This window comes from Theobroma cacao, chromosome 9 (assembly GCF_000208745.1).
Source record: "Theobroma cacao cultivar B97-61/B2 chromosome 9, Criollo_cocoa_genome_V2, whole genome shotgun sequence".
Taxonomy (NCBI): domain Eukaryota; kingdom Viridiplantae; phylum Streptophyta; class Magnoliopsida; order Malvales; family Malvaceae; genus Theobroma; species Theobroma cacao.
Window position 1 is genome coordinate 32722394 of NC_030858.1, and position 14319 is coordinate 32736712.

At 31.3% G+C, this 14319-nt stretch overlaps 1 protein-coding gene across 1 annotated transcript; it reads right to left on the minus strand.

The window, feature by feature from the left end:
- LOC18590174 (zeaxanthin 7,8(7',8')-cleavage dioxygenase, chromoplastic) lies at window positions 2009–3945 on the minus strand. The gene has a single exon (XM_018127430.1). The coding sequence runs from the start codon at window positions 3912–3914 to the stop codon at window positions 2190–2192; it is 1725 nt and encodes a 574-aa protein (XP_017982919.1). The 5' UTR covers window positions 3915–3945; the 3' UTR covers window positions 2009–2189.

Here is a 14319-nt window from a genome sequence, read left to right on the forward strand (position 1 = left end):
TTGGAGAGAAGAGCTATCATTAAAAATTTTCAACAGTGATGTTATGTCATAATGGTTCAATAGCGTGATTATTTGCATTTTAACTCTTCAGTTACAGGAACTATAGGAAGCAATGTTGTATTTCTGTAGGATGAAAACGTCAAAGGGCTGTTTTGCCTTGGATCAAGAAATTCAATGGTACATCAATTATTTTTCAGCCTCTGTTCTCATACAACAGGGAAATGCAAAATGTAAAATCTTCAGGAAGAAGGCTTGGATGATAAGGCATGATGTTAGTAACATTCAAAACATAGCTTTGCTGGGTCTGGCAGGTCTACATGGACAATGAAAGTCTATGCCTAGAGTGTTAACGAGGCCGCAAGTAATAAAAGAACCCAGGAGAGGAGTGATCCCGCCATTGATGAGGAGTTGAAATTTAATGTGGATGGTTTAGCAAGAGGACGGTCAGGATTAGTGGATTGTGATTTTAATGTTTAGCTTCCTCTTCATGAAATGGTTTAAAATCTTTAGTGATAGAGTTAGGTTCTTGTGCTATGTTTTTATGAATATTTAAACCAGATGATAGATCATGGGTAGTGTGGAAGGTATTTTCTAATATTGACAAGTTTTGGAAGCCAATTGGAAATGTTACCTACAAGCAGATCTACAGAGAGATTAATTACTTTGCAGACTCCTTAGCAAAAATGTGTGTAGACCGACCCTCTATATTTAATGCTTGCTGGTGAAGAGAGGCCTGGAGTGCTACTATTTCATGAGGAGGAGAGCTGTTGTTGTCTCTATTGATTCTACTCAAATGAAAACTGTCATCTATTGTTTTTTGTTGTCGTTGGCTGCTTTTTTTTGCTTGTTTATCCCCTTACTGGATGTACCCAGGGTTATTTCTTGGAGTGCCTTAGACTTGGAGTGTCATAATTTTCTGAAGAGGGGAGCTATTTTCTATTCTTTTTATTGTACTTGGCTGCCGTTGCCTGTTTATCCTTTTACTGGATGCTCTCGTGGTTATTTTTTGAAGGGACATGTTGTCCCCTTTCTGTTTCCAGAGGCTTTATATGTCAGTATTCACTGGATAGTACTTCCTTAGGTACTTTCAGGTCACTATTCAAGGAATGTTTTTTGTTCCAGTTCAAACGCTTGAACTCTGAGGTTTTTATAATTATCCAAATTAATAAAATGGACATTTTTTTGAGAAAAGAGAAAAGACTTAAAGAGATGTTATTGGTACCAGCAAAATATATTGAAATAAGATTTTTTCTTGTTACCACCCACCATGTCAAAATCCATTAAACCATAATTAATATAAATTTTCTTTTAAAAATGCAAAAAAAAAAAAAAGTTAGAATTTCACTTGATTAATAATTTCATTAATTTGGTAGTGACAAAGATATACACTTATTTTTTCAAAAGTTGTTTTCTTGTTAGAAATTTTTAATATTTCTAGAGGTTGAAAGTTGGAATCATATCAAAATTATGAGAGAGAAAGAAAAAAATAAATTAAAAATTAACATGTATTAACTTAATAATAAAAAAATAAATATATAACAATTTATGAGAGTTGAGATGAGAAATGGGACAGAAGATTTGGATTCCACAGGGTGCATAGTTCATCCACTATTATTGCAACCAACCAAGGAGGAAGACCAGTTCTAGGTTAGAGTTTTATAGAGATAAAGAAGCTTCTAGTTTGTTTTAAAATTTAGAGACTATCCGATATCTTCTAAAGAACTAGGCATATATCAAGTTGGAGTTTTTGATTCAGCTAACTCTCACCTCTATGTGAATTAATGTAATCAATAAATTTTACATTTTTAATATTAAGTTTGGGTTATTGCAATTAAGAATCAAATAAATTTCGAATTCAGAGCATTTCAAATTTAAATAATTTTAAGTTCATATCTCTTACTTTGTAATCAATTTAGATTTAACAATTCAAAGTTTTTGGGACAAGTTTTCAGGTTTGTGCTTATTTTGCAGCCTTTAAATATAAACAACATCCATTTTGGCTTATCCCTCAAAACAACCCACATATGATTCATTTAAAATTATTCATTTTGTCACCTACACTTCACACTTGCGACAACCTATAACAATTTGGAAGAACTAAAAAGAAAAAACAAACACCTTAAATACATGGAAATTAAGTTCATTTGTCATCATATACGGATTACCGTGTATTCCTTGGGGGATTATAATTAGGAAGGAATCTGATCCTTTCTCAAAAATAGACCATGCAAGCCATATGGAACCCTCCTAGGCAACCTAACCATTGCCACAATGTCGAGTTCTGGCGATTTAGCGTCCATCACCAAGAATTTTGACTCGTTAGTCTGCTCATTGTGAACGTAAGTCATTAAATATCCATCATCTTCATCAGACAAGATATCTTCCGAATCTCTTGGTACGAATAATGGCTCCCCTCCGAAGCATCCTGGTTCATAAAATCGTCTCCCAACTTCACACCCCACTTTCATGTCAATCTTTACTACGCCAGACATTTTCATGCCTGCTTGGTTATTCACTCCTAGATAGGCGAAACGATTCTTCTTTCCAACATAGCGAGGATTTATGGATCCGCATTCAAGATTTCTTGGGGAAAGAATATTCCTGGAAATTTTTTTAGTCTTCATGTTGATTGTTACCTTCTCCAATTCGATGTTGACAGCATCGTCAAAAATATTCTCCAAAGAAACTATATTGGATGCCACAAGGACTATTTCGTCATCTCCATTTTCGTAAGCATTTAGGATATGGATTGTATTGAAACCTGGAATTTCGAACCACTTCATCTCTGAATCATTGAGAGCATATCTTCGTATGACTCCGATTCTTGGGGTTTTGTTTGGTTTGTAATCCAGGAGCGTGCCTCTTCCCATCATCACTTTCATTGGCGCAAATACTAATTGAGTCTCATGAAAAATTGCAAACCTCTTGGTTATAGCGAAGTCGTGGAAAAAGCTTGGTTGCTTGATGGAAAAGATTGGTATTTCTTTTTGCTTAACACCATTTTTATCGAAACGGAAAAACGTGAGATGAGGAAAAATTAAACTCCACCTGAAAGCAAATGTCTCCTTTGTCCCGGAATCAACTTTTGGATGTGCAGTCATGCTTGCGAGTAACTTGGGATTCCCATTGACTTCCCAACGCCCTAACGTCTCGATATCACCATTTTCTGTCATATTGATAACATACGGTAAATCATACTCACACAAAGCGACAAGCTTGTTTGCAAAGAAGGCAAGGCTAGTATTGGCCACTCCAAATCCTTTCATGAAATCGAAATAGCCTGTTACTATAGCCTTAAGAAACCGCACAATATCAACGATTCTGTAAAGAGATGATCCGCTTGGAACGATGGGGTAACCAGCATCTCGTTCGAGCCTATGCTTGTAGGTCTTGACAAATCGGCTACAATACCTTGCACGGCCATTGGATAATTGTAAACAGTGAAGCATCCCATCCCCAAAAAAAAAATCGAGAAAATGGTGTGGTTGATTTTGGAGATCCGGACCATTTCGTATGTAAGCACCATTCAGAGTGAGCGGAAGTTCACCCTGGATTACTTGACAATCGGTGGGTTCTAACTCCTCCACTATTGGAGCAAAGTTCTCACTAAAAACCTGGCCTGAATCAACTGAAGAGTGAAAGGGTGGTTCAATGACGTTAATAGCATTATGGAGAAGCTTTTGGGACCTTGCGAAAAGAGTGGAAATCAAAGACGAGGATGTTGATAATGGTAATGTGTTTTTCTTGGTTCTGTTGTTTGTTGCTTGCAATTTGTTGGTGATTAAGGTTTTTGTTTGGACATCAATTGAAGAAAGTATTCTAAGCTCCCTATCTTTGAGTTTTTGGGAGGGGTGGGGGTAGAATTTGGTAGGAGCAAAGGGAAGCTTAGTTGAAATAGGAGCAATGTAACTCATTGAGAGAGATTAGAACTCTTTCCGCTAGTAATTTTTTTTTTTTAGAGCAAGTTGCAATTGAAGCTATGGATAAGGTATTTATAACCGTGGCTTTATCTACCCTTTTGAAGAAAATTTTCGGAATAATTTATTATCAACAATCTACTTTTTCGTTTGACATTCCGTTGTCGTTTTTTTTACCACTAGTTTTCAGATTGCGCGGCTACGCGTTAAAGCTATTAAAGTCCTTGCTTTAGGATTTAATTTTTGGTGGGTCTTATACTTTTATAATAATATAATTAATTAAGGAATCTTAAGTATAGAATTAAGTCATAATTATGTAAAAATAAAAAAAATCGTAAATAAATAGTTAAAATAGAATAGAATAAGGTACAATCATAACAAAATAAAATGTAAATTAATAAAAATTCATAATTATTTATAAATAAAATCTTTTAAATGAAATTTTCAAGGAAGATTACAAGTAATAATTTTCTTAAATTTTTCAAAGTAAGAATGTCAAACCCTATAATATAAAATAATTACGACGTCATTTACATGTTTAATAGAATGGTTACATATTTAGGAAGTTTGAGAAAATCGTTAAAAGACGATATTGCTCATAATGGTATCATTAAGTCGATTAAGTTTCAAACTAGTTCAAATAGAAATTTTAAGGTGAAATTAAGAGTTTCATGGTCTAGGGATGACTTAAAATGGTGATTCGGAGTTCGAGGATCAATTTAGAGTCAAACCGAAATTTTCACTATCTAGGGGCAAAATGGTCATTTGCCACTTGGGGACAAAATGGAAATTTTTAGAAAAGATTTTTTTGGCCTCATTTGACTTATTGGAGTATGATTTGAGGTTTAGAAGTAAAAAAATTTTAATTTCGATATAATTTGGAGTACAGGGGCGAAATGGTAATTTTACCACATCGGGGGTAAAACTGTAATTTTGCACCCCCAGAACATTTTTTCAGCACAAGGTCTTCACCCATCATCATTTTTGACCCTTGAATAATGTGTGGTGGAGATTTAAAGCTTAAAAGATAAGATTTTAAAAAATAGACCAATAATGTAGTGACATGTGGCAAGTTTAGATTATTATATTATTTAACTATAAAAATCAGCCCACACCACCATTTTCTCTTCATTATGGCTGGCCATAGCAAGAAAACAAAGGGAAAAAGAAAAACAAAAACCTAGGTGGAGAAATTCAAGGGAAAATTAGTGAAAATTCAAGGAAACAAGTGACAAAAGGTAAAATTTCTTGATTTTGACTTGTGATCTACCTTTTTCATGCTTTTCTCCTTATTTTTCATGGTTAGATTTCATATTTTCATGGTGAATTCATGGCTGCCCAAATGGGTATGGAGAGAGAATGAAGTTAGATTAATTTGATTTTAAGTTATATTAGTGTTTTAAGTTAGTTTAGCATATTTAGAAACAAAACAATAAGAAAAGAATTCATTTTCCTCCATTATTATTATTGGCTGAATTTTCTAGGGAAATATTGGCTGCTGATCTTGATGTTTATTTGAGGAATTATGATGAATAATGATGAATTATGAGCCTAGAAAAATAATGAGAATTTTCGAAGCAAAAATACGAATTTTTACCCATTAGGGGTATTTTCGTAATTTGCTACCGAGATTGATAATTTGCACCACATTGAGGAACATTAAGTCAATTTGGGTGCAATTGAGGTATAGAAACTGAAAAAAATTAATTTGGGATTAAATTGGACGTGTTAGTAATTTAATCGGGTAATAGGCCGAATTAAGTCAGCACCGCATTTAAGCGGTAGTCGGATAAGTTGCATGTCATATCATGCATATACACCGAGCCTGAATTGATTTTATAATGGTCAAGCATTAATGTGGTGAATTATGTATTGTACATTGTGGATAGGTGGTGAGCAAATTACACTGGTAAAAGTACAGAGATTGTGCTAGAAGATAGGGGTTAGGAGTATATCGACTCCTAGAACTGTGAGTGGACAATTTATCGTCTTAAATATCTAGAGTAATTATACTTGTTTGATGCTTTTATTGAATGGTGAGTTTAAATTATAAAATATTATGTTTTTCATTAAAATATTTTTTTAATAAAAATAAAATTTATACTGATTTTGAAATCAACTATTGTTTTGGGAAAATTGAGTATATGGAGACTGTGTTGAAATTTATGATTTTATATGTTATTGAAATTGTGGCTTATGACACTATGGTAGCATGATGGCTAAATTTTTTAGGTTGGCATGAAATATATGAACAGTTTTGGATTGATCTCGGTAGACTGGATTACATTTTATTCGTCATATTATGCTACTGAAATTTTTATGGGTCTGGTGGTATATTAAACGGTCACTGCAGTGGTGGGAGTTTTCGTGGACTGTCTATGAGAGGGGTACGGTAACCCAATTATATAACTACCTCCGGGGGAGATGTTGGATGAAGTATCTCTTGAGGTATGATTTGAGTGCACCTCACGTTCGGACCACCACGTGAGAGTGAGACTCAGTCAACGCCAAGGAACGGCTTGTGTCAGATGCAAAAACATGTTTATGGGTATGAGACATTTAACAATCTTGGCGGTCTCAGTGAGATATCTTGACGAAGGTATCTGCGAGAATGATTTTGGCAGGGGCCAAGTTTAAGAAATTTATAAGCCGGGAAATTTTGATGAAAAGAAATTGTTTGGTATAGATTGAACCGAATTTTATGTTATGAACATTATTGAGATATAACGTTTTTATATTGTCTCCATCTACTCGGCTTTAGATGCTTTTGATGGTAATTGTTTACTCACTAGGATTATGTAATCATAATCTCACCCCTCTTCCTATCCATTTTTCAAGCTCAGGACAGTTTGTTGATAGTTGATTAAGACGAGAATTAATCTCGGAGTGCATCCTAGAAAGTAAGGGTTCGTAGCCTTACACCTTCTTGGTCAATTGGGGGCTCACGTGTCACTGTAAACGAAATTTCATACTTTAATTATCTTTATTACTATATGAATAAATTTATTTTACTCTTATGTTACAAAAATTATTGTAGGAAGACTTTGAAAATATTGTGTTTTAAGAAAATAGAATATTTTATTTAATATTTTTAGTATATTCAAATAGCTATAATTTTACTTTAAACAAATGTTTTAGACTTCAAAATTTAATTTAAAATCATGAAATAGGTGTTTCCACTTACATATTACATTTTTACGGATTTCAAAATTTTCAAAAAAAAAAAGGGATGAATATGCCTATGTGAGCTAGAAAATAATATTTTATTATTTTGAGTTGGAAACGACTTATGATTTCTTGAAATGCGAGATTTAATAACTGTCGCTCATCGGGGAGATACGAAAACTGATGCTAAACCTTGCGGGGTTCCGATTGGTATTCGGGATAATGAGTGCCTATCAAGATGTCGCGGTGGTTGTCACGGGCCCGGTGGGAGTTCCGAGTCGTGACAAAGAATAATTATAAGATTTCGCCATAAGTAATGGGACGTAATCTTGTAATTTATTTTTGCAAAAGAGATTTATTTATAAATAATTATTATAAATATGGAAAATAATAACAAATAAATAACAAAATTTTTAAATGATAAAAAATAAATATTAAAGTTTCATGAAAATATGAAATGTAAAGAATAATAAATATTTAAAATCTTGTAGATCAAAATATAATATCATAATTAAATAAATAAATAAAAATTCTCTGATGATGAAATCTTAAGAAAGTTATGAGTACTAATTTTGAGAGAACTTCTAGGTGAGAAAATCTTCTAAAATTTTGTAAAAAATATTGAAAAATTATAGAAAGTTTTCAATACAAGGATTTGCAGGATAATAACAATAACAAAAATAATAAAAATAATAAAAGTGAAATAAAAAAACTTATAAATAAAAAACATAAATAAGTAAAAGTTATCTTGTGATGAAATTTTGAGAAGATTATATGTAATAACTTCGAGAAATTTCTATGTGAGAAATTCTTCTCAAATTCTGCCACAAGTATTAGAGTATTCAAAGGACATTTCTATATCAAAGGACTTTTATTTGTTTTAAAACCAAAAATAAAATAATTAAAGAAAATATGATTGGATATCAAATTTAAAGATTATTTATTAAGGCTAAAAATATAACACATAATTAAATAGGAACCACGCAGTGGGTGTTGTGATGGTGCTAACACCTTTCTCACATGTAACTATACTTCCGAACTTAGTTTTTTTTGTAGATCGAAACTTATTCTTTTAAATGAACCTAAGTCAAACTTAGGACCTCATTAAAAGATATAGATTCACTTAGGCACCCAATCACACCTAAACAAAAAAGATTAGTGGCAACTCTTTTTTCACGTCGAACGGTTGAGTTTTACGAACTTACCTGTTATGATAAAAGTCAAGATAATTAAAAAAATGACATATTCTCTTATTAAGTTTGAATGTATTCCAAACCAAGAAAGTAGCTCATCTTACCAAGATTTGTCATTTCAAACTTATTCTTTACTTGCAGCTTAAAAGCTTTTACGTCATGACTAGGGGTGTGCAAATGCAAACCGAATCGAACAATTGAACCGAACTAATTTTTTTGGTTTTCTAAGCAAAGTCCTTTAAGATCGATTGGGAAGCTCTGATATCACGTTGAAAAGGCTTAAAAATTATAGTTTCAATGTTAGGCAGTAAGAGAGTTGAGAGAAAGACGATGAACCAGAAGAAAGAGAAAGAAAAATGGTTCTTGGAACAACACTCAAGTCATTCCTTTAGTGTTGTTAATATTTTCGAGTACATGAGAGAGAAAACCATTAAAAGAATAATAGAAATAATAGACATTATTTAAGATCAATAATGTTTCAAGAAAGATTAATGGTTTGACAATATTATCAATTGAAAAGAAATATTAAAAGAACTTGAATATAAAAGTTTAATTAGAAATTTTGCATTTCAAAAAGCTAAAAAAAATAAAATTTTAATAACTTTTTTCTTAATTTTAATAAAAAATATCTCATTTGAATATTTAGCTTTTGGCTTATAACACCCCGTACTCCCGTATAGTAGCTAACTTAACCATCCCGGTAGGACGAAGGATTAGTTGATACGAGTTTACGTGCTAAAGAGCAAGAAAGGGTGAAAGGAATGCTCAAGAGTAAAATATTTCACGCGTGCGAAAATAATAATTAAATAATAATATCTTTGTCTGAGATGAATTAGTAAGTTAAAAGATGATTTGGAAGTAAATTGGGAAATACTAAGATGTTTCGGGACCAAAGGAGACAAGTGAAAAATTTTAGAATAAAATAATATTTTATTTAATAAAATAATATTAAAATATTAATATTTGACTGGATGTTGGAATTAGTCAGGAAGATAAATTATATGATCAATTCAAGTGGGAGAGAAGATGTAAGGAAGGATTTTGGAGAAAAACGACGGTAATTGTACCTGCGTGATTTTATTAAATCGAGCTAATGTGGGTAAGTAAATATTTAAATATTATGGTGATACCACATTGAAGTGCAATTTCGATATTTTGGTGGTACACTTGTAAAGAAAGATAGATAGATGAAAATTAAAATTTAAAACTTGTCGGAAGAGCTAGCATTTGCTTCAGGCAATGCTTTTGAACCAACAGGTCTAAGATCATGATTTTTGAGCAGCAGTTCATTAGTCTGCTCGGCAGTTAGGAGGACAGAATCAACTCTGAGTATGTTGTAAATTGATGCTGTCAGTATTGATACTATAGTACAATATTTGAAGCATGAAAAGTAGATAAAGTTTTCTCTAATAGCTCTTATTCAGTGAGCTTAACACACATAACTTCAGCTATGAAACTATATCAAATAAGGCTGAGTTGTAATTAGAAACTGATTTGAAGTCTTGCAGCCTGAGATGTTGCCAATCATACTATGCTTGAGGGAGAATAACAGTCTTGGTATGATCGTATCTCTCTCTCAATCTCGTCCACAGTATCTCAGTATCTCGGATGGATTAAAATTGAGTCTTCAAGCTCTCATGCAAATGACGACGAATAAACATCAAAGCATTCGCTTTATCTTTGTCATTTGTGTTTCTGTCTATAATAATTGTCTTAGCAAGACCTTGCCCTTGAAGATGCATCTCTACATCAAGGCACAAGGATAGATAATTGTTTCCACTCACTTCCAGGATGTGGAACTTGGACTTTTCAAAATTTGCCATAATACTGCATACAAAAAAATTGGACCCTTAGATTGGGGTTCTCAAAGGTCTATCACCACTTCAGAGGGACAGAGATATATTCTAAATCTGTAGTTGGCTTCAGGCTGATTGGACCATATAAAAAAAACTAAAATGTATTTGAAAAAAAAAAACACCTTCTCATTACGTTTAGAGACTTGTGTTGATAACTCAATATAAAATATAAAGAAAGCTATACTAAGAAAATAATTGAGAAAAAAAAAACTTATGGTTTATTTTTCATGAGAAAAGAACTTCTGGTTCATTTCTCATTATTTCTGATTATTATTGATGTAATTTTTCATCAAGTACAAAGCCCTATTTATAAGATTACATAGTATTAATGAAGATATTGATGAATCATCATAAATATATACATTGATTATAAATGGAACTTAGAAGGTTGGGAGATTCAATGGACTCATTCATTTATTCATAACATTATATAAATTTTTAAAATTTTTAATTTATTCTATTAATGACTCTTTTAATAATTTTTTATTTAATAATTAATAAAAATAAAAAATATCCCACATGTCTCATTTAATTTTAATTAATTTATTTTTTAATTTATATTTTTTATACTATTTGCTCATATGTTCTAAGTTTTTATAGATTTGCTTCTCTAGATTTATACGAACCATCAACCATATTTTTTTTTGTTATGTTGTATATGAGTTCCATCTTCTACTTATCATTTCGTCCTTTTTTTGCTATGCAAATTTTATTTTTTATGATTTTAATATTAAAAAATTAAAAAATTATTATGTAATTTTTAAATATAAATTGTAGTGTTGCACTATTGCTTAAAATTTTATCAATGTATCATTTTTTAATTAATCCTAATTATGTAGGAAATTATCTTAAGTATATTTTTTTATATGCTTTATGTTTTATATTTAGTTGAAGGAAAATTATCTTGAATATATAATCTTTAAACAACACTAATTATATAAGAGGAAATTGTTAATCTTGTATATTTTATTTAACTATTTATATTTTATGCATTATAGTTTTATATTTAGTATTATAAGTTTAAATAGAAATAAGAATATTTGATGTTAAATGCATTAATTTTTTTTAAGTTTGATTAAAGTATGAGTAGGTTGAAAACAATTAACAAATTTTTTTTAAAAAAATATGCAAATCGTCCAAATAATTCTCCTACACTGGAGCCATCGTATCTCATCCTTCTCTCTACTGTGAAAAGTGCAAAGAAACTTCAAGGTTAAATGAGTTTCTTTAATTTTTTTTGGTTATTGTTAGGACTAGAAAGGTCTGCAGCATTTGAGAAACATATATTACTTTGCTTTTTTTAAGTCCCTATTTTGATGGGTTCATGTGGGAGTCCATTGGCTTAATTGAGGGGAGTAGGTATTTTCTGATGTACTTGCTTCCCTTTAGTCAAACACTTTGTCTTCCCATTTTTTTTTTATTAATGGTGCACTTTGTCTCTTGAACTTTTAATTTTTGTTTGGGTTCTTGAGGAGTTTTATCTATAATAAAACTAAAAAATAAATAGCAAATACCGACCTTTTTTAATCAATTTTGATGATAATAGTATAACGGGGCTCATGAATATTCAAACTCTATCTCCTGTTCTTTGATTATATTTCTAAACTGCAATAGATTTTGATTATAATGGTATAATAGGGCTTATGCATATTCAAAGGACGTGTAGAGTAAGGCAATGCGTACAGTCAAAAATGCCAAGGCTCTGGTGGACACCTGATCTCCATCCATCTTTTGTGCATGCTATCGAAAGGCTTGGTGGCCAAGAACATAAGCTTCATTTACTTAGAATGTATCTCAATCTTTCAACATGATGCAATACGAATAACAACTCAGTTAATTATTAGTTGGTTTTAGGATTAGCTATCTTCATATTTACAATAAGTTTGTAATTAGAAAGAGTTGTTTTCGTTTGGATGACAAAAGGAGTAACTCCCAAATTAGTTCATCTTATGATGAGCGTTAGAGGACTTAGCATTGCCCATGTAAAAAGTCACTTGCAGATAATATATATAGAACAAAACAAACATTGTTGATAAGCATTTGGATACTTTGCCTGAACTCTGTCCCTTTCTGACTTTCTTTATTTCATTTTCATTTTTCTTTCTCAGCCAAATAAGCATCATTTCATTGAAAAAATTCAGCTAGCCAGTACCTGAAAGCATGATATTTATTTTTCCATTTTAACTAATATACATTTTGTGATTCAGATGTATCATAGTAAGAAGCTTGATGAATCGGGCCAAGGTAATTCAACTTGATAACAACTTTATTATCCTACTTGCCTAATGCTTAGTCATTCAATGACTTTATTTATTTTTTAAAAAATTGCTAAAAGTTAAAAATAAAATAAAATCATATTTGATTAAAAATATATTATAATTAAAATATACTCCTTACATCATATTTTCTTTGCCTATTTTTTTTGGATAACCTAAAATTATGTCTTTTTTTTTTGTGGAAGATCAAATACTCTTTTTTATATATTTTTAAATTTATTTTCCAGATTTTTTTAATATTTTGGCATTAAAAATCATAGAATATCAATTAATAAAAAGGTTTTAAAACTATATGTATAAAATATAATAAAATATATCCTTTTAATCTTCATAAAAATCGTATAGGACTAAATTGAATGTTTGTTGCAGTTGTTTCTACCGTTGCCTTAGTTTAGATCAAAGAACAAAAAAATTTGCATGTTTATTGCAGTTGTTTCTTTAACAAGTAGAATGAAACGCGAAATAGAAGATATCCTTGGGACATACTAGACATTTAGTCTTAGTTGTTTGATTTAGCCTATGCCATCTCCACCAGTACGACTCAAGCAACAGTATGATCGATCTCCAAAGTCCTCTCAAATTTTACGTACTTAATAACTATTTCAATGTCTTAGAACTTAATTTTTCTTCCTTTGTATGAATAGATATCAACCTTGGTCAACTCCACCATGCAATAATACATTAGGCATTGAAAATGAGCCAATAGTGCTGTTCTTTCAAAGTGGTAACAATGAGTTAACAAGTTCACACATTTTTGACCCCAGGGAAGCAATATCAAGAAGTAGAAGGTTTCTTGAAGATAAAAGGTGGCCTCGAGGGAAAATGTTTACCAATCAAGGTAAGCTTTGCAGGAGTTGTTTAGATATTTCTTGTTGTTCTATCACATAAAAATAATTTATGTATAATAACAACTGCTTTTAATGATATTTTAGATATTGCATATAAATCATTGTTCAAGATGATATTAGTGCCATGGAGTTTATAGCATTTGGCAAACCAGTGGAAAAGTTAGTGGGGGTAACAATTGCAAAACTGGTAGCAGTAAAGACTATTCACAAAATAACATGGCTTGGACTTGTTAAAGCCTTAACCAAACAACATAAAAGGCGGTCAAAATCGAAGTCATTAATTTTAAACTGTTTGATTGCGATCAAATTCAAGACCCAACATTGTCTCCCCTCATGTGATATTATTCCGTCTCAAGCCACACTGCTTCCGCTTCAGATCATATTTGATGACTCTCAAGAGCAACTTCCATCATCCTCGATTGACAATCAAGTTGCTAGAGAGCTGTTTCCAGATTCAACACTTTTAAAGCTAGCCACAACTGGCCATGAAGAACCACAAACCAAAAAAAATACAAAACCAGGAATAAGGTATAAAGCATTTTGAACTCAATATAATTCCATCTTCTTGCATCAAGATATATTAACGATGAATTATTTTACTCCAATGCAGGTTGCTATAAAATAAAACAACCTGATAGACCTCAATTTATTCTACCATGCGAAAGAACCTTTTCGCTTGTTTTGGTGTTCTTTTGTTATATATTATTTTTTGTTTGAAAGGCAAAATGGATTATATTAGTTGTACTGTTATGTACAAAAAGATCAACAATTTCTTAAGGGCAGCAAACACCAAGGTCATGTTTAGCCATTCCCCCTCTATTTCTTACACAATTTTATCCCATTCTTTGGTTTGCTTTTGAGAAAGCAATAGCCATTCCAAAAGGAATGGCTATTCTTCAAAATTTGACAAAAGCTTGGAATAGCTAATACCACCTTCTCCCATGGTATTTGCTATTCCACACCCATGAGAATAAAATCAAACATTTTAGACTAAAATATCCTTATTTATTTTTAAAAATTATAAACTTAAACTTATAAAATTAATATTTTAAATTATTTTTAAC

What these genes read in the sequence shown, in the direction of transcription:
- LOC18590174 (XM_018127430.1), bottom strand. Translation starts at nt 3,914, where the DNA reads ATGAGTTACATTGCTCCTATTTCAACTAAGCTTCCCTTTGCTCCTACC.